General features: G+C 43.4%; 1 protein-coding gene across 2 annotated transcripts in view; it reads left to right on the forward strand.

Moving 5' to 3' along the window:
- The first annotated feature begins 515 nt into the window (after positions 1–515).
- The window catches only part of DENND1B (DENN domain containing 1B), a 161217-nt gene continuing 134953 nt past the window's right edge, over positions 516–26779 (forward strand). The window contains exons 1-2 of one of the 2 annotated variants that reach the window (XM_035333579.1): positions 516–867; positions 3058–3122. In XM_035333579.1, the coding sequence (XP_035189470.1) occupies positions 851–867; positions 3058–3122 (82 nt within the window). In that variant the 5' untranslated portion in view covers positions 516–850. The remainder of the gene's footprint in view (positions 868–3057; positions 3123–26779) is intronic. The other variant, XM_035333580.1, reaches the window with a different exon arrangement.

Raw genomic sequence — 26779 nt, forward strand, 5'->3', positions numbered from 1 at the left:
GAAACGAGCGACGCTGTCTCTTTGGCCGGGTGTTGCAGCAGCAGTTGTATGTATGTACGTACGTACGTATGTGCTTTTCCTTGCACCCAGGCTATGCTGCTGCAGGGAGCTCGGCGTAGGTGGGCGTTGGGCTGCTCAGCGCATCTCAGATGAGCGAGACTTGGAAGACTCTCAAGGATAGTGTTATTTCTTCTTCCTTTCCAAACCGACTGGAAATACTCAAGGGCGTAAAGCTTTTTTAGGTGTGTTTACAGGACTGTGCGTTTACTCCAGCAGCTCCCCGAGCTGCTGCAGAGGCCGTGCAGTGGGGAGTTCGCTGTGAACCCCGCAGAAAGCAAGGCCAAGTCACCGCGGGTCAAGCCCAAGTTTATGACCTTTAGCATGAAAATACTTCACTTTTCCACCGCGTATTAAAAAGGGCCGCGAGCGAGACGCGCTGTCCGGCCTCCCCAGCCGGCCCGGGGCCATGCTGTCAGCCGGTCGCGACACTCCTGTCGCCGACAGAGCAGCGGGCAGCGGCGGCCCCCCGGCTGCCCCGGGGCCCGGCGGCGGAGCAGCCCCGGGCCCTGAGGCTCAGGTGCCGCCGTGCCCGGGCCGCGGCGGGGCCTTCCTGGTTGCCAGAAGGTGCCGGAGCCGCCGCAACAGGAACTGAGAGCCGGGGGGAGGAGGCGGCGCCGCCGCCCCGCCGCAGTCGCGGCCCGAGCCGGGGGAGCGGAGCAGCCATGGGCCGCCGCCCGCCGCCGCGCTGAGCAGCCGCCCCCGGGGCCGAAGGGGGGAGCGGGGCCGGCGCTGCCCTCTCGTCCGTCCCTCCCCGCCTCCCTCCGCGCCGGCCGGGGCCCGCGATGAGACCATGGACAGCAGGTTCAAGTGAGTGGGGGGCGCCGCCGAGGCCTCGGGGCCTGCCGGGCCCGCCCGGCGCGGCGGGGGAGGAGAGGAGGGGAGGGAGGCGGCGGGGCGCCCACCGGCCGCTGAGTGACAGCCGGGCGGCGGGGCCGGGCACAGGGGCGACCGGCGGGAGGAGGAGGAAAAGGAGGTGGCGGTGGGAGCCCCGCGGCCACCCCTCGCCGCCTGCCAGCCCCGGGGGCCGGCGGGGGGAAGCGGCCCCTGGGGCTGGGGGGGGGGGGGCGCGCCCCTGGGCTCCATCGTAAAATGGTGGCGGGGTCGGGGCCGGGCTGCGGGGCCGCTCCGCCGCTGCGGCAGGTGCAGCGAGGGGGGACCGGCTGCAAGGGGGGACCGGCAGCAAGGCCCCGCTCCGAAGGGCTGCAGGAACCGGCAAAAATCGCCGCCCCGCTGGGTGGGCAGGGAGCGGGCTGGTGCTGAGCAGCCACCGGGAGGGGAGGCAGCCGGCAGCCCTCGGGTGCCCCAGACGCTTCTACGTGTTGGGGTGTGAGGAGCGAACTTGGAAAGGGTTTTGTGGAAGAGCAGATTGAGGGTGGTGTGGGGAAAGGCTGGAGCTGAGAGCTTCCCCCACCCTTGTACCCGGTAGGACTGGAGCGGGAAGCCCTGGCCCAGTGTTTGCCACACGGTAACTGATTCACCTTACAACAACCCAGGGACACGTGGAGGGGCAAAGCGACCTCGGCTTGGGCAAGGTCACAGGGAAATGGCACTTCATTTAAAGGAAGGACAGGCACGGTCCGCTTTTGTAGATAGCCAAGTGAAGCCAAGCCTCTCCAGTTTCACTCTGAACCTGCTCCCAGCTGGAGGAACAAGGTGCCAACCTGAAGCCCAGTGTGACCTCCAGCCTCTTGGACCTAAGGGGCTGTAACTCTGAGCAGGACTGGATTGCCTGCCCACAGGATCTGTAGATCCTGCATTTTTCCAGCTAAATACTTGAAATTATAATGCAAGGGAAGATTGTGATATGGGAGGGTTATGTCTCGGTAACCTGAATTAGACTGTAATTGCATATGTCAGGTGATGATGGTGCTGAGGTCAGTGAAAGCACGAACTGAATCAATTAATTTGTGACAGCTGAAATTTTCCCCAGCTCAGCCTTTGGATTTCATTCAAAGCTGCCTTTAAAGAAACGATAGAGTATTAACTTGCTGCATCCTTTGTTCGAAGCGTTCTAGAAACTTGGAACCAAGTCCAGGTTTTTTTTAATCTACCTAAAGCTCCAGTAGGAGCATTACCCGAAGAAAGGAGCTCAAGTGAGAGCCTTTTATGTGGTTAAATAGATAATTGATATGGGTGCGGTTATACCACTTGTTTTTAATATAAATAGCAGCTTGCTTGGTAGCCAGAGAGAGCTGGATGGTATAGCAATGGCAACTTGAACTATTTTAATAACAATGTAGTTCTGGATTAGGATGAGCGCTACCTGTGTTGGCATGTGCCATTCCTTACCATCAGGGCTGCATTTACCAGAAGGGCGCAGCGCTGCCCGGGGTGGCTGCTGCAGGCGGGGGGGGCCCATCTCCCCACACCCTCTGGCTGGCTGGGCCGGGGATGTGTCCGTCCCCAGGCGCTGCCGCAGTGTTTTCTCGCTCGTGGAATCGTGCCTGAGATTCAGCCTGTAACATTGACGCTGGCGATCAATATCTTGTGAAAGAGGACGCTCAGTGATTCTCGGCCTTATGGCGGTGATCAGATGCATCCGAAGGATAGTGGCAAAAGCGTGGCGTTAAAATGGAAGTTCAACGATGAACTATTCCTATTAATAGAAACAAAAGGCACCTTAGAAAAGGCTACCTGGGATTCCCTTTAGTGTTTTTCAAATTGATCATTTGATAAGGATTTTAGTAGTACTTTTTTTTTTCAACTGTTAAGCGTGGTGGGGCCACTGAAAAGCTATTTTGATGCATAAGGCACTGACAGTATCAAACGACCTAAATTATGTGATTTATTTATCTTCTTTGTTCTTTTTTTAATGCTGTACAGGACTTCCTGGTTCCGTGGAGGAACCAATCTGATTTCTAATTTTATTTTAATGAAATTTTAATTTATTTTAATTTATTCTGTACAAACAGAAGAGAAAAGGTGTAACACTGTAGAAAATGATTTACGCTATCTGAAACATCTGTATGATTAATCAATTGTGTTTGCTTCTCCTAGGGAAAATCCAGAACGTACCTTTGATTTGGTACTGAAGGTAAAATGTCAAGCATCTGAAAATGAAGGTAATGTACCGTGCCTATTGGTATTTATAGAAATAAGAGATGGAAAAAAAAACTTGTTTGTATCCTGCTCTAGTTTTGTCTAATGTTATGAACTGCTTTCAGATTGGGACTGTATTAGAAAATGACTGTAGTTACTGTATTGCCTTTTAAAATCAATGTGTTAATTCATAGTTGTCATGCCTTTTCTATTGTTATATTTTCCTTTTGGTTGTTGTAAAAATATTTTTGCTCTGAGAAACTTGCAAAGCTTGGACTTGAAGCTTAGCTTCCACAGTTCTTAAGAAAACGTTGATTTTTGTATAAGATTTCTTTTAGCAGAGCAATTGACTTCTGCCTATCAGTGGACTACTCATTTCAGTTAGTGTCACAGTGAGGAAGAAAGTTCTTTTTCCAAACAGCAAAAATAAACATTTTTTTCTAGCTTGTGTTTGGCACATGCTTTGGTGTGGTACATGATGCAAACAGCAATGAGTTCTGACTTGCACTTGTATTAGCCGTTGGTTTCACAGCTCTGCAAGCATGTGGTAAAGAGATCTAGTACTACAAGAGTTACCTGAGAGAGGCTTTTTTCATCTTGGGTGTAAAAAGATGACGGGATTTCCAGTGCTAAAATTCAAGTAACCCCTGTAATTTCCATTAGGGGAACTCAGGTCATGTTATCATCCAAGGTTACTGGCCTTCTAGAAACACCGGGAGAGAAGTCTTGTTGGGGTCATGAAGCCATGTTAGCCTGTGACAGTTGTGTCTTAATCACAACTGTAAGTACAATAAATTACACTTTAAAATTGAGCGTATTTCTTATCCTGCTGTGCTAATGGCTGCTGTTTCTTGAGTTTACTATTCTAGTAAGTTAGCCTACGGAAGAGCTTGTAGAAGTACATAAACCCTGACTACTTCATTTTTTTTCTAGAGCCAACATTTTCATTCGTGGTGTAAATGGTACCTGCCTAGTATGTCTACAAAGCAAGTTTTTGTTGAAGTTAAACAATCATAGCTATTTAGGTCTTTCACTGACAGTCACAAAAGGCTTTTCTGTACCTACTCTACTGTGTACTATCTGTTATTGATACCTCAAGTTCCTCTGCTTTTTTTTTTTTCCTTCCTTATAATGCTGTGCTTGTTTAGTTGTAGAATGACATCTCGGTCCTGTTGCAGTCCTCGCCTATTTTATTATATATACTTTTTTTTTTTTTTTTTTTTTTTTGTGACCAGCAAGCATCCTTCCACTTCCTGTCAGCCTTTTCGATTTGCTGTCAGTACAGTCATGGTTTAGGGAATCAGACTGGCTTTCCTCACTCTGGTCATTTCTGTGTTTTGTTTTGTGTCATGGTACACTTGTCTTCTGTTTGCTCACTCTTACAGTTTTTACCTTGCTAATTTCATAGATGACAACTGTGAATCCTGCTTAGCTACTCTACTTCTGATAGATTGCTCCTTGTATTGCAGCTTTAGTGTCTGCCTCCATCTGACATCCTTTCCTGGAGACCCATTCGCATCTCAGCTCAGGCCCAGCATCAGGCAGCAGGCCTTGTTCAACTTTTCTCGTCCTTTCCCTCCTGAGACTAGAGGTCTCAGACTAGACTGTTGATAATCCTGCCAGGTCTTCGTCTTGAAATATGGAAAAACATATATTTCCTTCCGTGATCAGAATGTGGATCTATAGCCTTCTAGTTCCTTTTACCTCCCTTTTGACCTGTGCCTTTTGTTTCGCTGTATTCTATCTTGACCATGGTAAGAAACTGCTTCTTGTTACCTGGGGCTCCTGACTGACCCCCCAGGCCTGAATTCTGCTTTTGGTCCCTTCCCCGCCTCCCTAGGTGGGCACAGTGTGCTGTTCACCAATTGCCTTCCGTGGAGAACAGCACCTTTAGGAAACCTGTGTGTAGCCGTGAACAGAGTTAACGTGGAGGCTGCACCCGTGGTTGTGCTGCAGGTGCACCCCCTTCTGTCCCACTTCCCAGCACTGTCCCCTCTGCCCCGCGTGGGCTCGGTTGCTGCTCACCCGAGAGGTGACCTGGTGGATAAGGAGTGGGGTGGCCGAAGGTGTGGAGGAGGTGTGCAAACAGGGTTTGAGTCTGCGTGGTGTGACCGGCGAGGGGCTTCTAGGTGTTGCAGCAGGCCTGGAGGTTGTATCGATTCCTGTCGCAGTCCCCAGGTAAGGACAAACACTCAGTTTCCTTTTGCCAGTAAAGCTGTGCTGGCTGAGTGTTCTGGTTACCATCTTCCTGCACTTGCTGAGGCACCTGGGATTTGTTTTAACTTCTTTCATATTATAGCTAATTCAGATAAACTCTTTCCAGTGAGGGCCTGACGTTTTATTTACATGTGGTGCTATGACCACAATAATGTATCAAATTAATGTATCTGGAAGTTAAAGTTATTTAAGGGAAGTTCACGAGGGATAAAAATGTAATGTCTTCACCGGCACTTTAGAAACAGAGCATGAGGCTTGTCATGCTAAACAGGGAGCTTTCAAGGTTGGTTTATTATAAGGCCTAACAAATTTGACAGTTAGCCTGTATTGTAGGTCTTGCCTTTAAATAGATTTTCATGCTAGGATAATCTTTTGAATATATCATACTTGAAAATGTGATCCATTCACCTGTTTCTTTGCTCATGCCTTTCTTTCTTATGAAAGAGATTTGTGTTTAAATAGGGGCTTTCTCCCTCGCATCCCATCTGCTCCTCGTACTTGATCCTGAAGCTATGTCAGGGTTGAATTTGTGACATCACTGTCATCAGTGTTGCCGTGGAAATATCACAGCCACCAAATTCTGATCTCCCCGCATGAGTGAGCAGCAGGAGAAGCAGAGTCAGGAGAGAGGAAGACCTTACTGTGACCCGTGTATCTTGAAGCTCTTTCTGTTCAGGCTTCGCTGTAACATGCGTTCTCCTGAATTTTAATTTCCCTTTGCCAGTGTATAACTGTTCTAACAAATAAAAATTGAGGTAGCCCTACTGCATGCGTAACTATTAACCAGGTGATGGTTTTTATCAGGATACTGTATGTCTGAATCAATGTGACATGATGAAAAAATTTTCAGTTAAAACCAGCACGTTTTTGGAAAATAATTTTTAGATAACTTCTTAATTATAGCATAGCTCATGAGGAATGTTATTTTTTTCAGGTCTGACAGTGTCCTAGGGCTCTTCCAGCTATAAAGGATCATATGTACGTGAAATGCGGCAGGGTTTATTTGTATTTATTTATTTCTTAATACTGTGGTGTTGATTGAGTGGATGATGCTTTTGGGCTGCTCTCTCTTGCTCTTTCTTAAACTGCAGAAGTGCACAATAATATTGCTAGACTGAGTAAAATAGTGTACTTGTAACTTTTTCTCATTTGTGAGGCAGGAGAGAGAGAGGGGATACTTCTTAGATAAATATTCCCATATTTGAGTGCTGCATTGAACTAGTAGCATGCTTTGTAACATTTTTGCTGTTGCTAACATTTGTTGTTTGAGTTAGATTTAAAATCTTCTATTTATTAGAAAGGCTTAATGCTTACTGCTAGTACAAAGCAGAATATGGTTCTCTTACTGATTTAGAATGTTGCCTACCGTATTTTAGTGTAAACAACACTTTGTGTTAGACCACATCTCAGCTTTACCTTGAAAGTTGAATTTCAGCTGTATTTGATGAGACAGTTGAGGCATTTATTCCAGAGAGGGGGAGAAAAGACTTGAGGAGCATTGTATTGTAGCCGATGTCAAAACTTCCAGTCTTCCACAGCCTGGCCAAAACTGTGAGCATCGATTCATGTTGTATGTTGAAACAGAGTGACTGATTAGTGTGGCAGGTTTTCCTTTGGAAAATTTATAGCATGGTTCTCACAGAAATTTGGAATGAATTAACTTCTGTTCACCATAGTTTGATAGGCAACTGGGAGATGGTGCTGCAGCCATACGTTTGGCTTGCAGTGTTGATAGTATGTTGTGCAAAAGGTTTGACGTTGCCTCCCAGGCAGTTGCAAGTTATTGTTAGTTCTCCCCTATGCTACTCCTTAGGGAACAACAAACAAAAGAAACAGCAAAAATGCTTGCCCATTTCTACATCAGCAGCTGGCCTGTGTTAGATTTTCACTTACAGAGCCAAAGGACAACTTGGAAACAGGTATTATAGAAACTGCCATGTTATTTTAAAGACTAGTATTGCTCTTTAGGGTAAAAAGATAGAAGTTCTTTGCTCGTTGGGCTGAATCGTACTTCCTAGATATCAGGAATAATGTGCACCTATGGTCTTCCTGAGTGTGTAACCTTATGCAAGACTTGGTTCAAGATTGTATGACAGCTGCACATCCAGCAAGACATGTACTTCTGTCACTGTCCCATCTCCCTTGAAAATGTTTGACCGCACCTGGCAGTAGAAGATATACGTGAGCCTAGAAATTGGCTAACCAAAGCAGTCTGCAGCTTCTTTTTCCTCTTCTTCTGTACACATCCTTTCATCATAAAAGTAAACTGTTTTTTTTTGTTTTGTGGAATTGATGTTTCTGAATTCTGAACACGGGACATGCCCAAAGTAATGTTATCATCATGAGTACTGTATAGTTTTACTATTTGTACGTGAACATATGTATATGCACGCATACATCTGAACTTTAGGTTTTGGTTAAATATGCAAAGAAAATGTTGATAATTCAGCTCATTCTATAAACTGTATGCCGTATACCGATTTTATTAAAACTGGGTTGCAGAGGCCAAACGCAAAAGGCAACGCAAGTGTAGTAGCAAGAAGTAGAATGGCTACGTGCAACAACTTCTGTGAACATAAGGTCTTCTGCATTTTTTTTCCACGGCTTCCCAAGAAGAAGATGACTCAAGCTGGTTTCAGTTTGTGTGGTTAAGAGTACAGTTTGCTACACCTTCATTTTCTTTGATTATAGCACATACAAAAAGCAACAGAAAGAATTCTAGGCTAGAAAAGGCTCCACTGTGAGTGTGCCTGTAAATCCAGGGAATTAAACCACTGGATGTCTTGGTTTGTGTCCAGGCCTGCTTTAGTCTTGACTGAGGTTTTTCAAGTTTTACTTAAAAATCCCTTTGAAATAGCAGTTCGCTTTGTCTTCAGGTAAAGAATAATTGTTTGAACAAGATTTGAGATTTGTCTGCTTTGCTCCTACAGCTGTAGGGCTAGATGCACCATTTTTGGAGAAGATTTTTTTAAGTTTGTGGTGAAAGGAGAGAGAGAGAGAGAGAAGGTGTTTTTAGGTTGTGGTGGATTGCATAAATAGCTCCTGTAGCTTTTCTTGCCTATGCCAGAATGACAATAACATTGTTCTTCAGTAAAAGCTCTTCCTACCATTAACTTTTCAAGGAAAAGGTATAAAAATTGGCTCAATTCTGTATTGGTGGAGTTAAGAAATATATGAATTAAGTCCAGGAATTAGTCCAGAAGTTTTAAAGTATTTGTATGGGCTTCGATTATAATCTATAAGGTACTAATGAGATAGGTTACCCATGAACGGGATTATCAACTGCATTCAACTTTTTTCCAGAGCTGGGACCTTCCAGGAACTACCTATCTTGCTTTGGTAGGATTTCAATTAAGAATCTTCCAAAGCTGACTTCAGGATTGTGGTCAGAGCAAGCATTTACTTTTTTTTTTTTTTTTTTTAAACTATTTTCTTCACTGTAGAGAGATGTTTATGAACCACAAACACCCTGAGCCTGTGGGTGTAACATGCTGATCAGATAACTCTTTTCCTCTGCTGCTATTTTTTTTTTTTTGTTGCAGAGCATCACTCGAACCTGATATGAAAAAATAAAATGCTGCAGACTTCTTCATGCATTATGCTGATAGAATTATCTTTTTAAAGAGCAATTAAAATTTTTGATATCATCTTTTTAAATTGCCAACCTTATTTCACTGTTGGTTTTAATTGGAAGAGCCTACAAAAAGTTAGCTTTAAAATATTGGACAAAGCTATTACGTTTGTCAGATGACTCTGAGGAGTATCTATACATTGCTATGAACTGGCTAAACTTTCTTAGGAGTCGTATATTTATTTGTAGATTTTCAGTCTCAAATATTGCATTGCAATGTGAGAATGAGAAAACATCTTTTACTTTTTATTGGTCGAGAATAAAATTTGTATTGTGCCATTCTGAACCTGGGCTATATGAATATAGTCTTCAATGCAGTCTTTGTATCTTTTTTTTTTTTTTTTTTTTTAAAGGCCTTCTTTCTGGACCCCTCTGACATTTCATTAAATTTAGCCCCCCACCCCCAGTAATCCCCCCACTGATCAGCTTCATGTGTTGGATTTTAGGTTAATGCTGCTTCCACATGATGGTTTTCAAATGGTGGTCTGGTGCATAAAAGGCTTGGAAGAGGATGTTTAACCTGTTTTCTCCACAGGATTATCGATTGATTGGGAGCAGAATGTTTCACAGTCATCATTTAGGATTACAAAAGTGTTTTGAGGGCAAATGCGGATAGTGCCTGAGTTTGTGCATCTTTGTCATCTATTTTGACAAACCGAGGACTGTAAGGCAGAATTTGGCTGAAGCTCTCGTGTATGAGCACCAAATGTGCCATAAGACCTTCATAATTTATAATCTTTTGTATAACTTAAAGCCCTCCGGTCATATCTAAATGAATGTATTCATTACATTGAAACTTTTCATTTAATTGGAAAGCTCTTCAGGGTATGAACAACGTCTTCCTGTATGCTCGGACTGTCACTAGCAAAGAGTGGGTGTTACAGAATTAGGAACAAAAACAATTAAAGCAACTATGGTTTTGCATCTGTGTTTAAGATTTGATGTCTTTTTTTGTTTGTTTTGATTTTTATGCCAAACAGAAATGGAGGGTTAGTTATTCCAGCTTTCAGCTTCTCTTCACAGATGCAAAAATGTGGAGGAAAACGTCGGTGCTTTTCAGTGCTCTATTTCCTATAGATTTTTTTTTTTTTTTACCAACCTACAGAGATTCTTGGATGTATGTGTAATTTGGAGGCGGGTGCAGATATGCGTGTGTAGGAGGGGGAATGGTGAGAGCTGCTGGAGAAACAGGTCAAGAAGGCTGTGTCCCGCATGTCTCCCCGGTGTTCTTGGCCCAGGAGAGGAGAGGAGACCTCAGTGCGGAGGGCTGAGCCTGGTGCTTGGAGGACAGGGCAGGGAGGGCAGCCGGCCCTGCTCGGCTCCAGAGGTTCCAGCAGCAGTGGGTGCCGGGGCAGGCTGTGAGCTCCCTGGGCGCCTGGGGGAGAGTTATTCCTCCTGGCCACCTTGTGTTATTACCTCGTGCCACAGGCCACTCTCGGCGGTGTGGTCAGCCTGGGGACAGTGGATTGAACAGGGAAAAAATCCAATGACTTTATTAATACAAATACATTTTTTATAAAAAGTACTTCCTCTAAAATTCAGTACAATTGACACATTAGTATTAAAATAAGCAAATAGAAGCCCCAGATGACAAATTGCATTATGCAGTGCAGTCCATCAGTATAAAAGTTGAAGCTCCTCTGCTTGTTTCACATTTAATTTTAGTTTCGTTTTAGTGCTTAACTATTTGAGATGGCTGCCTGGGGGATAGTTTGCAGGCTTTTAAATTGCTTGCATTCAGAAGCGTTAAGAGTTCACAAATTTTTCTAAGCTAATGTCAGCATGCTTCTGCCCTCCCACATGCCGAACAGTCCATCTTACACAGAAGTTTATCATTCTTTAAGGAGATAGGCTATGCTGGTAGCTCTCCATATATAGCTACATGGCTTGTCTCCTCTGTGTGGAGTTGTCTCCTCTGTGTGGAGGACTTACAATCTGCTTAAAAAGCTTTAAAAATGGGTTCAGCTTTCAAGGTTTGTAATGTTTTTTGCAAAGCCATGAGGCACTGTCTCTCTAGCACCAACTTGAAAAAGCTGAAGCGTGGGGTTTCTTTTCTGATTCACAGCAATGGTCTGTGTAGTTTTTTTTCCTTCCCCACTTGTGATACTAGTGGGGGATGCAGTACACGTGCTCCGCGTGTAGCTTGGAATCGGTCCTTCTGTTTGTAAATAAAGTAAAGCATGGTCAGGGCTACAGAGACAACTGTTATATAGGCTGTTAATGGAAGCCTTTAAAACAAATCAAAAAACCCACCCACAGGCAGACAAACACCCGAAAGCCAAAGTGAGTTTTCTCAGTAAGGTGCTGGTTTTATTCTTTAAAACAACTTGGTGTAGTAAGAGCGATTTGTGTGCAGCACCACTTTGCAATCAGGGTGTTAAGAAGCTCTATTTTTCTAGTAGGGTGACTTGTGATAACTCCATGATCTAGGTAAAAGCATGATATTTACAGACACGTACTTGAAATGGAAGATTGTAATGGCAGAGGAAACAGTGAAAGGCCAAAGAAACAACTTCTTATATTTGCCTTTGACGTTTTCCTTGTAGTTTGGAACTGTAGCTCTACATTTGAACCAAGTAACTTGGGTGGATGAAGGCTTCTTATTTTATGAAAGTGGTTTAGGAGAAAAGATTAAACCTTAATACTGAACTTCATCTGGAAAGAAGAGAAAAAACAGAAGTGGTGAGGGGAAAAAAGGTCTGAACAAGATTTTGGGTGTGGTGTCTGTGCTTCCTGAACTGGGAAAGCCAAGGCAGCAGCTCAGAATCAGGCAGCTGTCCATTGCAAAATTCTTAGTCCTTGTTTGAAAGGTACTGTCCAAGTATTAAATGCTTAACTAGAAACCAGGCTTGAAGAACACCATTAGACTATGTTTGTTGGAGCTTGAACATGGGTCTGATTTCTTTTCAAAAGTAGATGTAAATCTAGCTAAAAGTACAAGCTTGTGTCTGAGAACAGAATATAGCTTAGGGTTTCTGTGTTTATTTAGGGTATGTTTAACATTTTTTTAGTTAATGTCAAGTTTTAATCCTCATAGAAGTGTAATTATCATAACCAAGGTATTTTGCCATAGCTGTAACCATTCACCATTGCATTTTTCCTTAAGCTCAGAATGGGAAAGAGTGACGCAGAGTGATTAATGCTTCTGCTTGTGTTCAGAGAGCAAGAAATTCCTATTCATCTGACTTTAGATGCGGTTCACATCGAGGGCTTTATTTCTTGTATTGGTTGAACCTGTGTTAGAACACATCTAAATATTGTAAGATTATGGTGCCAAACTTTTGCTTTTGAGAGGAGGCAGACCTTTTGCTCTGCTATGTGACATGCTAAATGCCAAAGTCTGCTGTCTTTGCAATTAACCTCAGTATTTATCATGCGGTATTTAACTTAGCTGTGTTACAAGAGCAGGGTTGTGCTTGACACAGAGAGGCTGTGATGATAACTGTTAGAAGCACAGCACTGCTACCCCCACGACTTACAAAGGAAGGCTTAACTTTTTTCAGGCAGCCACTTCCAGGAGCACAGAAGTGCTACTGGAGGGTGCTGCGTGGGGCGGGCATCCTTCCTGCTTCGGGTCCCTCCTGCTAGCCTCGCGCTACACGGTGCTCACCATTGGGCTGCCAGGAAATATTTCTCACATGAGTCAGATAAGCAGGAACTGGTGGGATTTTTGTGCCTTCCAGTGTAGCATAAACTGTTGTTTCACTTCCCGGCGTTAATTTGAAGTTGTTGAATGTGGTTGTGTTTTTAAATAAATACGTTGCCAGATCCAGAATCTGGAAAAAAAAAAAGCGAGAGATGCCCTTCCTCTCTCCTGCCATCTTCCTGTGGCACGTTGCAGTGATGGCTTTTGGACTTCTTGGCTGCTTTCAGAGTGCTGTTGTTGAATCCAGGTTATGTTAAACTCCTGTCTATTACTTGAGAATATGGCTTCAACAGTTCAACTTGAGCTTTCCAAATTTCTGTTCATGCAGTGAAGCTTAGCTCTGAAGGAAGAAACAAATACTCAAGGTTATATCCCTGTCATTCACTGTGACTTTAAGGCATAGCACATTTGGATGTAGATTAAATTTTCATTTTGTGCAAACAAAGTCCTGTCTAACAAGCACAGTTATGCTAGATTGGTGTCATGCAGCAATTTATAGAACTGAAAATAGTTAACGGTATTGTGACACAACATGGGAAATTTTGAAAAACTTTGTGCAGGAAAGAGTTCTGCTGGTATTCATATTGTAGGTATCTTCCTGCTAAGAACATTGCCAGATGAAAAATGACTTTATTTCCCTAAAGCAGATGAATTGCTTGCTACTACAGCTGAAATTAATGAGCTTTTCATCGTGTTAGCAGGTAGTTGTGATGAAAAAGTGGTTGTATACCAGCACAGGTAAAGCATTCTGATGGTGGGAACTTCATTTGGGAAAGTTCTGAGCATTCAATTGCTGATTCAATCAAGCACTTTTAATTGGTGCATCTGAGTAAGCCCATTTTAGTCTGGGAATGGGCCTGTCCCTGTCCCATGCAATGTGAGCGAGCGCATGCTCACATCTGCTTTGCCGTGCGGTCAGAGCCCCGTAGCATCTCGCAAGGTCTGCTCTAAGAAACCGATACAAGCTTCAGCTGGGGAAAGAGTCAGCTCAAACTGGCGTGTGTACCTAATAAGGAAGCAGCTGAAAATGAGAATTATCTTTCTCAGTCTTGCTATAATATGCTGTATTTTACATGGAATAACTTGAAAGGTACTCACTTGCCTTCTGGTGATTGTGTTAGAAATCAGTGCTATGGGTGCTTGAGACAAAACAAAACAAAAATGGTGAACTGCCTCTAAATGCCTGGCCAGAAACATATTGCTGGCTGAAAACACTTTCCATTGTCAATTAAAAAAAAAAAATTAAAACATGCCCTAAATTCTCTGGCAGCCAGCGCTGGTGACTATCTTCCTTTGAAATACGCAGTGTTGTGTGGCACTGCTAGGTGCTGACAGATCCAGCAGACTTCTTTGTCTTTTACCGTACTTGTCAGACCTTGCAGTCCTTGGGGGAAATTTGCATTATTTATTCAACAGTGAACAAAACAGAAATCCTTTCAGCTCCTGTTATTGGGGGTAGTGATGGAGGAATGGCTAAAACAGAGAAAACAATAAAAATAAACCCAGCTACCAGTGGAGGAGGCTGAAGGAGACATAGTGGGGGCGAGCTGGTGCTGGCCATGGGGGGCGTGAATGTGGTCTCCTTGTACGTGATCTGCCGTGTGTGTTTTAAATAGGTGAGGAAGATCTGAGTCTGCAGCATGCTTCGGGGCTGTAGAAAGAGCAAAAGAGGTACTTTGCTCCCAGGCCGTCAGTCGGCTCAGGCCGGAGGCGTGACCAGCTCGCCTGGCATGGAGCGGAGAGGTGGCTCTGCTCCCAAACCTGCACTTCTCGGGCGATCCTGGGAAGCTTTGTGGCACTGACACACGGTCTCTGGCAAACTGAAAAGTGTGCTGTGGTCATCTGTATAAAGATGGGGGGGACCTCCTGTTGTGAGGTGCTCTCTTCCGTAGGAATACCCAGAAGAGGCTTTGGTTTTCTGTTTTAACAGTGGATGTGCTTCATCTGCCACCCGAGTTTTAAGATGCTCAGCAGTCCATTTACGGGGAGACAGACGCGTTCAGGATAGAAGCTTGCCTCTGTCTGCCATCGTTTCGGTGAGGTGTGGCCTGGGGTCATTTTGGTAGCGTTGTAACCATGTGAAGTGAACATGTGGCCTTGGTACATGCAGTCGTTCTGGTTTCTTGCTGGGCACATAAACCAAGCAGAGCACAGGCCAAGTCAGGGCTGCTCACGTGTCCTAAAATCATAACAAGATTTTTATAAGCCAGCAAGAGTGCATCTCGTACACTCCTCGTTATATCTTAATATAAGCAGGGAAACTTGATACTGATGTATGCTGCTGGGGTGCTGCTGCTTCTGCGTGCATCAGTCCTGGGAGTTCCTCATCTAAGCATCACCGGTGTGTTTGAACTGTCAGCACATCTGGAGGCATTCGGCTGTCGGCAAGCAGGACAGGAGGCCTTGCCAGGACAGAACGTGCCAGGACAGCATCAACAATAGTTGCAAGTGAAGAGATATTCTGAAGTGCTTTGTATGCAACGAGACCAAAATCTTTTGGACGTTTTAATTAATTTTCTTTGTAACATTTGTTTGACCTGTGTTTAGTTAATGTTGCTTTGGAAATGTAAAAGAGTGTCTGTTCCTTACCATGGCAGTTACTGCAGTATCTCTGTGCCTGTGGGTCAGCAGGCAGCGATCATTGTGAAACAGATACAGATAGCCTAATCTGAGATAAAGATGAAACAGCTAAGTGTTATGGGAAGTGAGGAAGTGCCTTTTACTGATTGGTGTTCCAGAGCTCCCCCCCCCTTTTTTTTTTGAAGTCCCAGCAGTATATATTTGATTAATCTATTTGATAGGAATATTAGAAGTCATGTCATATATGAAAAACAAAAAGAAATGATAGCGTATGCTGTGTGTTATCCTAAATTAATAATCTTGTGACAGAACAATAGTGATCCATTACAATAACATAATACATCTTGGAAACCAAAGAAACCACATTTGAAATATAAATCGATAGTTCTAAAGTTTAATTACCCCATAATATTCATGCTTTATTCGACAAGATTTCTGGAGTTTTTTGTTTAACTCTGCAGTGTATCAGCTAGACATACCGGAATAATGTACGTGTTGCAAATGTGCTTGGTTAGGCAGAAAGCCAGGTTTTAGTCTCAGATCTGCTTTGAACACCAGTAACCGAGAGATGAATTGGAAGTCATTATTTTCAACTTCATTAGGCTCTTCTAAAGGGAATGTTTACTGCATAGCAGTGATGGAAAAGAAGCTGTTGGTTGAGATCCACCAATTGCATCTTTGAATCTGAAATTCTCAGACATCATATGATATAATAATTATATTCATAAATTATATGGGCAGTGAAACAATAATCCTTTTGCATAAATAGCCACGTTAGAGGTTGTGGACGTTGATATAATGCAGAGGTGTATGAATGAAATCTGCTTTATGTATCATAAACCCTGGTCCTGTGCTGTGGGAAACAACGAGTAATTCCTGTGCACTGGGAGCCATGGTGGTACGACGGATCGTGTAATGCGCAGTATTAGCCACGTCCGGTTTGGAATGGTAGTAAGTAAACAAAGAAGAGAGTTTTATAAACAATAAATGAAATATCTTCTTAACTTGTGGGATTAGAAGGCTTGGTAGTTATTAATAGGATATAAAATCTTCCAGCTCTGGAACATGTTTATAGAGCTACCTCTGGATTGTTTTTTTTTTTACCCTCCTTTTGAGTGTCCTGTTGTTCATTTTTGTTTCCCCCTCTGCAAGTGTAAGATTGATGTTTTCATTTGGCTTAGCAACACTAAGGGAAAAGGATGAAGAAACGTCATTGTAAGGGCCAGACGTAATCCTAGATCTCTGAATTTTGCTGATGTTGAGCTTCAGCCAAACTGGAAAAATAAAATGGTTGCAGAAAGGTAAAATATGTGCTAGGTGCTAGCAGGCGATGCGAGCACCACCCACCTCAGAAGGGGAGCAAAGAAAGCCAGCAGTACATCGCTGGAAGCCTGAGGTAAAAAAAAATGAGTGTTGCTGTTAATGTGCATCCAGGAGGTATTTTCTGAAGAAAAGAGAAAAAAAGGAACTTTTTTTTTTTTTTTTCCTCTTTTCTTTGAATATTTTTTTTTTTCCAGGAAATAGCTGCTTCAAGTTAGAATCGAGTGACTAACACTGGTGCATTTCTTGGTGGTAATTCTCTTGTTCCAGTTGCAAGTGTTACTGCATTCTGGTCTATGGCCTCTCTTTCCCCGGCGAGCTAACAGAAAGCAAAAGTTAGCTCAGTTACTGCCTGGCTGCCCAGGCCTTGTGCTGGTGCAGGCGTGGTTGTGCTGAGGGGATGAGAGCTCCCGGAGCCGGCCCTACAAAACTGGCAGGTGTGTGCTGGTCCTCGGTGCTGGAAGCTCGGGTGCAGGTGTGTTATGGGGATATCTGTGCTTTCTGTGGAAGAAACACCTTGATTTTTCAAATGGAATTAAAATGTCATTTTCCTGTTAGCTTTCCCTTATCCCTGGAGTAAATATTTGCGAAATATAATTTTTAGAATTTCAGAAAATGACCTGAGACTGTTTATTTTGTTGACTAGCTCCTAATTAGCGGTATAACCTCAATGAGCAACGCCTTTGGCTGTAGCTGAAGAACCTTTCAGGACTCCCCTTCAGGCAGGAGCCCAGGCGGGTGATGCCTGTGGTCAGGCAGCTGTCTTGCCTCACGTGGGCTGTCTGCTGGAAAAGGCAGCGGGGAGCTTTTGCTGTATGAACTTGTAAGCATATTTAAGCAGTAAACAGCCTTTTAAAAAAGAAATTGCTGCTTTATACACCGTGTTTCATTCAGAGAGGGAACCACGATTGTGTCCTCCTTGAAGCGCTTAAGTATTTACCGTTGAAAAGATGAAGCAAGACTATGTGCTGTCACTGCCTTAGCACCACAGCAGCACTTCGGCTGCAAGTCTCTGTGAAAGTTATAATTTCCTGCTGACCTGTAATGTGCAAAAAGGTGTTCTAGGCTTTGCTGAGCTGTGAAACTGACCATTAAAACATGGTTAACGTTGCCTTGTGCAACAGCACGTTTACAAGATTTCAAGCTATTCATAATTGAAGGAAATCAGAAAATTCACAGCTAAAAAGTACGTGCAGCTTGCCCATAGCTCATCAAACCTGCCCTTAGATGCTTGCTGCCCTGTTGTCCTCCAAGGAGCAGCACCAGTGAGAAGGGAAGGTGCTCTGCTTTCCATCCATGCGGCACGGGGCTTGGGCGCGTTGTATGGGAAGCTCCATGATGGGGCACTTCTGGGCCCTCGTTGTGGTAGGGACTGAGGAACTCCTGCCACCTCTCCTGCAGTCACTTACTTGCTGTGCACCTCCAAACCTCTCCTGAATAAGGAAGCCAGCCAGGCACAGGTTTTGGTGATGGAAATCCAGAGAGTAATCAACGATGTGAGAGGGCGAGTGAGCACCCTGGTGCATGGCATCTCTCCTCGTTTCCTTGTTCTTAGAGGGGACAATATGGCCAAATCTAGGTTCTTTGAGAGCTCAACATACCACACAGACGTATTAAACTTCAGTTAACTGAGTTTGGTTGATTTCTGTCTCTTTTAAGTGAAGGCTTGATTAACGTGCTGGGAGTTGTGAGGTAGATCATGAGGCCCTCTTAGTTCAGACCGAAACTTCTGTTGCGTTTGTAATGCGCTCATAATATTTCAGACCATCTGATAATTGCTTCATACCAGATCAGTGTTACTTTTTATGTAAAATATGCCATTTAAAAATAGACTGATATTTTAAAGAACTCTAAAGATGGGTGTTTATCATGTCTCTGCTCTTCATTATCAAAGCCTTCCTCCTGACTACTTAGCAAAGAAACACAGAGCACTACAGTGCAGTTTTTTCCAAATGCCTGTAGACTTCCATACCAAAAGCAAAACAATGAAGTGATGTACTCACCCTTCGTTAGAACCTTTTTTGGGAAAAACTCAACTGTTTGTAGTCAAAATTTTCTTAAGTGGTTTTCAGGTATTACTGGAGAATTATATTCAGTAACCTTTTTCTCTTTAAATTTAGCTACAGGGGTTTGCAGTGCTTGGAATGACTCATGCATTGTAGCGTGGCTTAAAAAATTACCCCGCTGTAAATTTAGAACTCTAACTCCCATTTTTAGAAGTAGCTTAAGAGGCTGTAACTGACTAATAGAGATCAAAATGATTAAAGAGGCCCAAAAGGATGGTAGGTAGTAGTTTGTATATCTGCCATTAAGAAGGATTTTAGATTTCAGACAAACTACACATAACTGTGCGTGTGGTGTTTCTAGCATGATACGTGTATAATTGTTTGTAAATTAATTTGATTATATGCTCACAGATCAGGAATGAATAACAATTTAAGTAATTTTATCCCTAAGTATACGTGAAAATGAGACAGTAAAGAAGAGCACATAGATGAAGGGGACAAAGTAGGTCAACCAAATCATCTCTGCGGGATGGTTCTGAAGTAGGTGTTTTAAGTGTTGGGGTTGTAACTTTCTGTTGAAAAAATGTTTCTTGCCACATCAAAAATGAGATTTCAGCATTCTGTTCAGCAGTTTGATGGAGTATCCCCCTTATCATAGCGCGGTTGGTTCCTCATTTTGCTGTGTTCTCGGTTTTAATTTTGTGTGCAAGTGTCTGTGGGAGGAAGTTGTGACTGACACTGTTCATTGGAGATGCTGTGTAATTTGAAGGAAAACAGAAATCTATTCTTAAATTCAACTTCTGTGTTAGATAAATTTTCAGTTCAAAAGAAAGATGTTGCTTCACATCATCAGAACAAGTAAATGGTTTTTTTTGTTGTCGATCAGTCATGTGGACCTTCCTTGTTCTTTAATGTGCACACTGTCTCTGGGAATGAACGTGCCCACTCGCGCAACTGCTAAAACACCAGTGAGTAAAAGCAGCTAAGGTAGCCAGGCCGGCCTTGCAGTTCAGTGCTTTGGAGATGCTGGCCAGCGTGACCTGCATTGTCCAGCAAACTTCTGAGCCATATGGAGCTCCCCCTTCCAGAAGGGGTGGCACGTAGTAGGGCTGATACTGCTGCAATGAGCTCAGCGCTCCGTCTCTGAAAGGGGCTGCCTGCTAGGGACAGGACACCTGCATCTCCAACCTAAAGTACAAGCCCTGTCCTGCCATCTGCAGCTTTCCTGGCGCGGGTCAGACACTGGGCTGCCTGGAGGGGAACTGCTGTGCCCTTGCTCGGCGGATGAAGCGGGACCTGGCTGGGGCAGGGCTGGAAGGGCTGCGTGGCCAGCTGGTTGCTGCCACCTTCACCGTACGTGGGTGTCTCTGTTGCACCCCATCCCCTGCAGCATCCTGTGGCAGTCACTTCTGGAGCTGCGCTAGTTTGAGAGAAGTGTGCCCTTCTGCTTGTTTTAAGCCTGCTGCTGCTGATTTAATTGTTCTGCAGGTTTTGTATTACAAGAAATACGGAAGAATTTCCTCTTCACCTTCATTTGCCCCACTGATTTTTATCCCCACATCTGCCTGTCTAAACCAAAGCGTGTAGTCTGAGCCTGACCATGAACAGATGCTTTTCTGTCTCAGTGTTGTTCTTTGCTATTCTTTTCTCAATCTTTTTTCGGGTTTTGGGGAGAGGATGTGTGTCGTGCTATGGATTTCTGTAGCAGCAGCGCGCTGGTGCACAACTTTTAGCCCTGTACTCGGAACCAAGCGTTTCATCAGCCTTAGCCAGGGTGAAGGAGCTACTGTTTGTTGGTACCTCTTTCTCATAACAAGACTGTAAATGCATAGAGTTGTAAAACAAGCACCACCACCCACAAACCACAGATTTTTAGTTCTGTCTGTTTTTAAAGCTTCAAATCAGTAGTTCATCTCTTTGGCTGTAGTGCTGGCTGTCAGAACGTTTGCCTGTTTGGAGTCATGCCATGGTGCTAAACGTGGGGTGGGGAGGGAGAAGATAAAAATGGCTCCAATTGTATTTTCAGTTTAGGATGAAGAATTTCTGATGTTCAGTTGTAGCTGCAGGGAGAGTTTCAAAGTGTTTCAATTTTTACCATGTTAGTGTTTTTTTCCCCTCTCAGTAACCTTGTTTAGAATTAAAAATAGTAATGAATCACAAGTGAATCCATTTCTATTATCACGCTCTTGGGTTAATGCTCCGGAGTTGTTCCTTCTAAGACTGTTTCTTCTCAGATGTTTTGTCTATCTGAAATCAATTTGCATGTATCCTCTCAGACTGGCCTGCGTGTGTGTGAAGATGTGCATCTTGTTGAGTCATGCACATAATAAATATCTATAAATGGGGAAATTCTTCAGTACCAAAAGTAGGATTATCGTACAAGATTCCTGTTGTTCTTCTGACAGCTGTGTTGTTTCAGGGAGCTATGGCTCCCGTGTAGTACTGCATAGCTTCAGAGAAAAGTGATTTTTTTTTTTTTTTTATAGTTTCAAATGTAATGTCCATAAGTTCTCATTTGAGAAATCTCTCTCTTCTAGTTGCTGATTAAGTAAAAGTAGTTTGGTACAGGCCTGAGGGTGTTCGTGCCCTTGTTTTGGTGCAGAAGGCATTGCTGCTGGTGGCTGTGGTGTGCAGTACTTGTCTCCTTGGGAAGTGGCCCACTTCTCAGGCTTGGGAAGGGTCTCAGATCCTGTAACATACCAAAGACTGACTTGCATATTTTTCTAGCTAAAGGTATGGGCAGCTGCCTCACCTAGCAGTCTCTAGGTATGACTGCAGTTAACCTGTGTGACTTCTTTATTTAAAGGTCATTACAGGGAACGTTAAAATAGGTGGGCTTCCAAAGCATGACTGTCCTGTGTGGCAGTGGGTGGTAGCGGCGTCTGCCTGAGAAGTGATACTCCAGAAAGACAGAGAAAGGTATCTCCTTACTTTTGCCTCCTTCCCAAATGCAGCTTTTTCTGCCTGGTCAGAGAATTGCGGTTCCTGGCATTCCCGTCCTGTGGTGGTGCAGTTGCTGTAGCTTTTGTTCCCAGGTTCTCCAGTCCTGTTGCTTTCCACATACTGCTGCTATGACCAAGCCCCGAGGGGCAGTTGGTAAGGGGTAAATATGGCTTTTTTTGCTCTTATTATTATATACTTCACTTTTTCTTGTTTCATCAAAAATGTGCTTTAAAAGACAACCATATATAAAACAAGCAAACACCTTCACGTACCCTCCATCGAGCAACCTATGCCAAATCCATATGTGTCTTATGTTGGGATCCTCTGGCTCTCTTTTCAAAATAGCTTGTTGAAACTGGTGAAATAGATGCACGCCCTGTGGCTTCTTCTCCCAGCAAAGCCCAGGAAACTCTTTCCACAACACGCCTTTGAGAGAGGCTATAAAAGCTCCACGAAGATGCAAAAATCAGTTTGTCTGCAATAATCTTTCCAGTGATTCACAGTATCATGCGTGTATTCAGATGCTAAAATACTGCTCGGATCTAGGTGTTCTTTTCTTGTTTGTTAGTTTCCTGACCAGCTTTGTGGATCTTTTTTTCCTCAATAGGAGGGGATGTGTTTTTATTTGTTTAGTTCACCTCAGTAAACTCTCTTGCCTCTGTGTTATTTATGCTCTGGAAATGAAAGTGTTACAAAGAAACAAAAGATAAATCATTGCAGTGTGTTTTTCCCAGGAAAATCCCATCGTTTATTTACACGCTCTAGATAACATTTTCTTGCCTAGTGTTCTCATTTTTGATGGCAATTGATGCTGAGCACTTACACGTCTTGTTCCACACAGCCAAGTGTGAATACTTCTGTTGCCATACTTCTGTTGTTTTAACTGCTGAAGATAACGGAGTCAGTGGACACAACTGATGGAATACTTTCGGTTAGGTCCAGAAGATGTTCTTGTTTTCCTATGCCTTACGTTTTGCCTTAGCGTGTCGTTAGTGGATGTCGATAACCAGAATGCTAGGCACTTGGGTGTAGTTTAATAATCTGTGTATTATTTTAAAGACACACATAAGCAATAGCTGCTTGCTAATAAAATGCATTTACTGACCCATGAGTGAATTGATCCCTATGACTATTTAAAGCTTAGGTCTCTAAAAGTTTTTCTCTTATCTTTATGTTAAACAATGGAAAGTTTTACCATATGTTCAAATAACGTCTTCATCAGGTTCACAACAGGATACCATAGTTAATTTTCAGTTGAGTGCTTTACAGGATTTTCTTTTTGCTGGCTGGTTGGGTGAAAGTCTAGACACTGTGAGACGAGGCGTTAGAGGGGCCTCACAATATAGTTATTGTGAATGGTAAGTAGGAGCAGCTTCCTCTGATGTACAGACTCCGTGCCCAAACCAGTAGTACAAAGGCATAGCTTTTGTTCCAGGGGATAGGGGCTAATCCAAATGCTGCACACTGTGAAAAACCTTTTATAGGAGAGGGAAAAACTTGCCTTGGAGGTGAAAGGTCAGCAGTTTAACCTCTGACCATAAAATAAGAGACTAGTGAAGAATGGGATGAACAAGAAGGAAAAATACTTCAAGTACTCTATTCTTTGTTTATCAAAAATGGGTCAAGCAAATGAGTGTCAGGAATGGTTACATGAGTTCTAATGGGACACAAGTGATTGTGAAGATGTGCACTAGTTTAGCTGCACGCTGCTGCCGTTTGTAGCTTGTGTCTTTTCTCAGACTCCTGGTAAAGGCATCCATCCCCACGTGAAAATCTAAGCCATCAGCAAACCTTAAAACCCACAGTTAACTCTGCTCTCCTCTCCAGCCCAGATCAGATTATTTTTTTTAAACCTTCCTTTGCATAAACTAACGTCATTTACCTTTTGCCCTTTGAACAGTTTCCTCTGTTTATGGGCTATTTTTGAAGTTCATAAAGAAGCATAACATTTCTCACCTCCTCGTGTACTGGCTGTGCAGTGAGATGGGGCTCTGCAGTTAATGCCGCAGGACCTGGGTGGCCAGAGCTATTGTACAGCAGCAGGGGAGAGCTGTTCCCAATCTCCCTGCAAAGGGAATATGGAGGCTTTCCCCTCTGATCTCATTTTGGCATTATCAGTGCTGGGACTTTAGTCACAATCCAATTAGAAATGATGGGGGTTATGTTAACTAATAGTTAAGCCTCCCATATTCTCAGGTCCACCGGTTTGGGCCAATTGGTTACGCTGCTGGCAGAAGATACCAAGAGTGCTTAATGCAGTTGGTGCCTCAGAGCTCCCTGCCTGGAACACAGCCATTCCTTGTGTTCACTACGTTCAACCCATGAGAAGCACTGCTTTCCTCCTGCCCAGTCCCTCCCAGCATGCCAAAAAGCAAGGAAGACATAATGCCTCGCTTCTGCACTTCTGGAAGTTTTATACTTCACTGGCCAGAGATGTGTTTTATATATGAGGTAAATTCCTCTTCCTGCTTCACACAAAGGGATTAAAGCTAGGCTTTGTTGTTGACCCTCTTCACATGTCACATCTTCAAACATTTGCTTATGACCTGGACAGCTTTAGGCCCCTTGCATTAAAAGAAGTGATCAGAAAGCACCGGCATTCCTCAGCCAGTGGTGAGCCTTCTCAGCACTCTGTGAGATGCATTTTGGTACATGCTTGGTTCTGTTTGTGCCTGGACATAGCACGGCTTCAGACTTCATGCTTCCTCTGATCCTCAGTGAATCTCAATACTTTGTTTCTCAATTTCATAGACATCCATCTCTCTTCTTTTTAATAATATTAGGGATAAATATCTCAGAAAGGAATTACTAAATGTACCTCCATGACCTGATGCATCTTCAAATGAGGGAGAAGAGATGCAATTCTCTTTTTAAATTCTTCAGAAACCCTTTGGGTTCACTAATGTGAAACTACAGTTCTTTAGTGGTGGGCTTTTCAAAGTTGCAGAGCTGTTTAATAAATCCATTTTAAATGAAAGACGTGGGATAGCAGCTGTTGCTGGATCTATCTTTGCAGGTGATTCCTATGGCTAGGAAGTGAAATGAAGAACCCATTATACATCACTATTTGGCTTGCTGTTAATGGGTTAGTTTTGTAACTTTTTCAGTATAAATTGTTGTGACCTTCTAGGCTTTTCATATTTGATGGAATCAAGTATTTTCAGCCAAAATGACTGCCTTTTTCCCTTTAGTGAGAAGCAGCAGAAGCCCATGCATTTTAGAGGAGGTGGCCTTCCTCTATTTTGTATTTGAGTTTGGAAAACAAGGGATACAGATTTTTATTTTTATTTTTCCTGTAATTACTACTTCTGGAATTTTTTAAAAGCAATCAAAGCCTCTGCTGTACCGTGTGAAAGATGACTGGTGTAGCACTCTATGGCAGGGTAATGTATTTCAGCTTCTCGTGCATTCTGTGTTGATGGTTGTTGCTGTTATGCAGGTTTATAGCTCTGTTCTGAAATATTAGCATCAGATTTATTTGGTAAATTGATGTTTTTGTATGAGCCATAACCTTAATTCATGCTGTTATTGATTTATTGAGAAGTCATTCCTTATTCTTTCATGTCAATAATAATATTTTTTTCCACCTTGCTGGAATTTTGACTGGTAGATATCTGCTGCATATATATGCAGTATGTATGTTTTCCCCTTCCCCTTCCCCTTTTTTTTTTTTTTTTTTTTTCTGCTGAAATGCTCTTTTGGAAAATAGAATTAAGTTCCTCATCATTTAAGAGGCAGGACTGGTTCAGATGGATGGGCAGTCCGTCGTTCTGTAGTACGGCCTGCCTTCCTGCAGCCCTCCTCCACCTGCCTCCAGTGGGCCTGCAGCTCTTGCTCGCTTATGGGCCTGCTTCCTTGCGGCCTTCTGGGCCGCCTCTTACCCTAGTGCCCTGCTCACATTTTGGGTTGGCGAGGACCTGCCGTGCAGCTGCATGCCTCATGGGATGCCTTCACCAAAGGAGTTCCTTCTGCTGTGTGTCCTGGTACTTGTAGGGCAGCTGGTTTGGAGGTGAGCTGCTGAAATAGGAGAGGACTTGTGCCTCTGCCTTCTGGAAAAGCCCAACTTACAAAGTGCCTGCTGAGTTCTGAGCCCACGTGGGACATGCGAGTGCCGTGTATTACTTTGAACTGCAGCTTTTTGTATTCGAGATGAAATACATTGTCCACTGTTATCACACTGCTAAAATGATTTCCAGTATTTTCTGCATGATTTGAGATTCTGCTGGATGAAGCAGGCATTAGACATAGAGCTATTCATAGGATAAAGTATTTTTGCACTGCAAATGCGTCATAGTAATTTTGTAGCTGAACATCAAGTGAAATTGTGAAAATTTACTACTTTAAAAATCAGTAAGGCAGTGTCCCTCTTCTGTTTTGTCACTGAAGTACGCGAGTCCAAGAAATGCCCTGATGTTTCCTAAATATTAAGTGTGCTTTGGGATTAGTAACCTGTATAGACTGGAACTCAGATCTCCTGCCTCCACGACAGCAAGACACAAACCATTCTGGTTACAACCCCTTTACGTGTGCTGGAAAGTAGTTCACATTCCCTGTTTTCCTGGCCCCATCTGGCACCTAGCAGGGCGTTCTGATCTGTGTAACTAAACACCTGCGAGGAAACCCTTTGACTTGTTTTTTTTCTGACTTGCTTTTACTTGTCTAGATAAATAACGCCCCCTGTTTTAAAATAACTGAATCTGGATGGAAATATCCTTTTTTATGCCTCTAAATGTTCTTCTGAATCAAAACCAATTGCTTTTTCCAAGATCTCATGATGTTTGGAAACCTAAGCAAATCATCTCTCTGCCTTCACGCTGTATCCAGTGAGTTGTGGGCATTAGCTCTATGTACCCTACATAATCTGTGTTTGCATTTCCCTGTTAGAATTCCTGGATGGAAATGTGAAATCCCGGATCTGAGAACAGTGTTAGGAACTTCCAGAGCATTAAGCATCTTAATGATTTTCTTTGCTTCGATACATGTACTTTGCATTCTGAATGATAATGTATGTGTTTTTTTATTTAAAACAAAGGGATCAATGGGGAAAGGCCTTAGTGGAGGTCATGCAGCAGGTACCTGGCAGGACTGAGAACCAGAGGGCACATCTTCTGCCTCCTGGTGTGCTGCCTTACTCACCACACAGTGTGCCGTCTGTCCGGCAGCCTGCGTCTGCCTTCTAGTCCTGCTAAACCAGGGAGCGACAAATACTGTTAACGAAGCTGAACAAAAAAGAATATCAAATAATATCAAATGAGTGGTTTGTTTTTTTTCTTCCTGTCCTCTTTAACTACTTTACGACTCTTTGGAGTGTTGAAGCAGTTAGAGGGAAAGGCATGG

This window comes from Oxyura jamaicensis, chromosome 8 (assembly GCF_011077185.1).
Source record: "Oxyura jamaicensis isolate SHBP4307 breed ruddy duck chromosome 8, BPBGC_Ojam_1.0, whole genome shotgun sequence".
NCBI lineage: Eukaryota > Metazoa > Chordata > Aves > Anseriformes > Anatidae > Oxyura > Oxyura jamaicensis.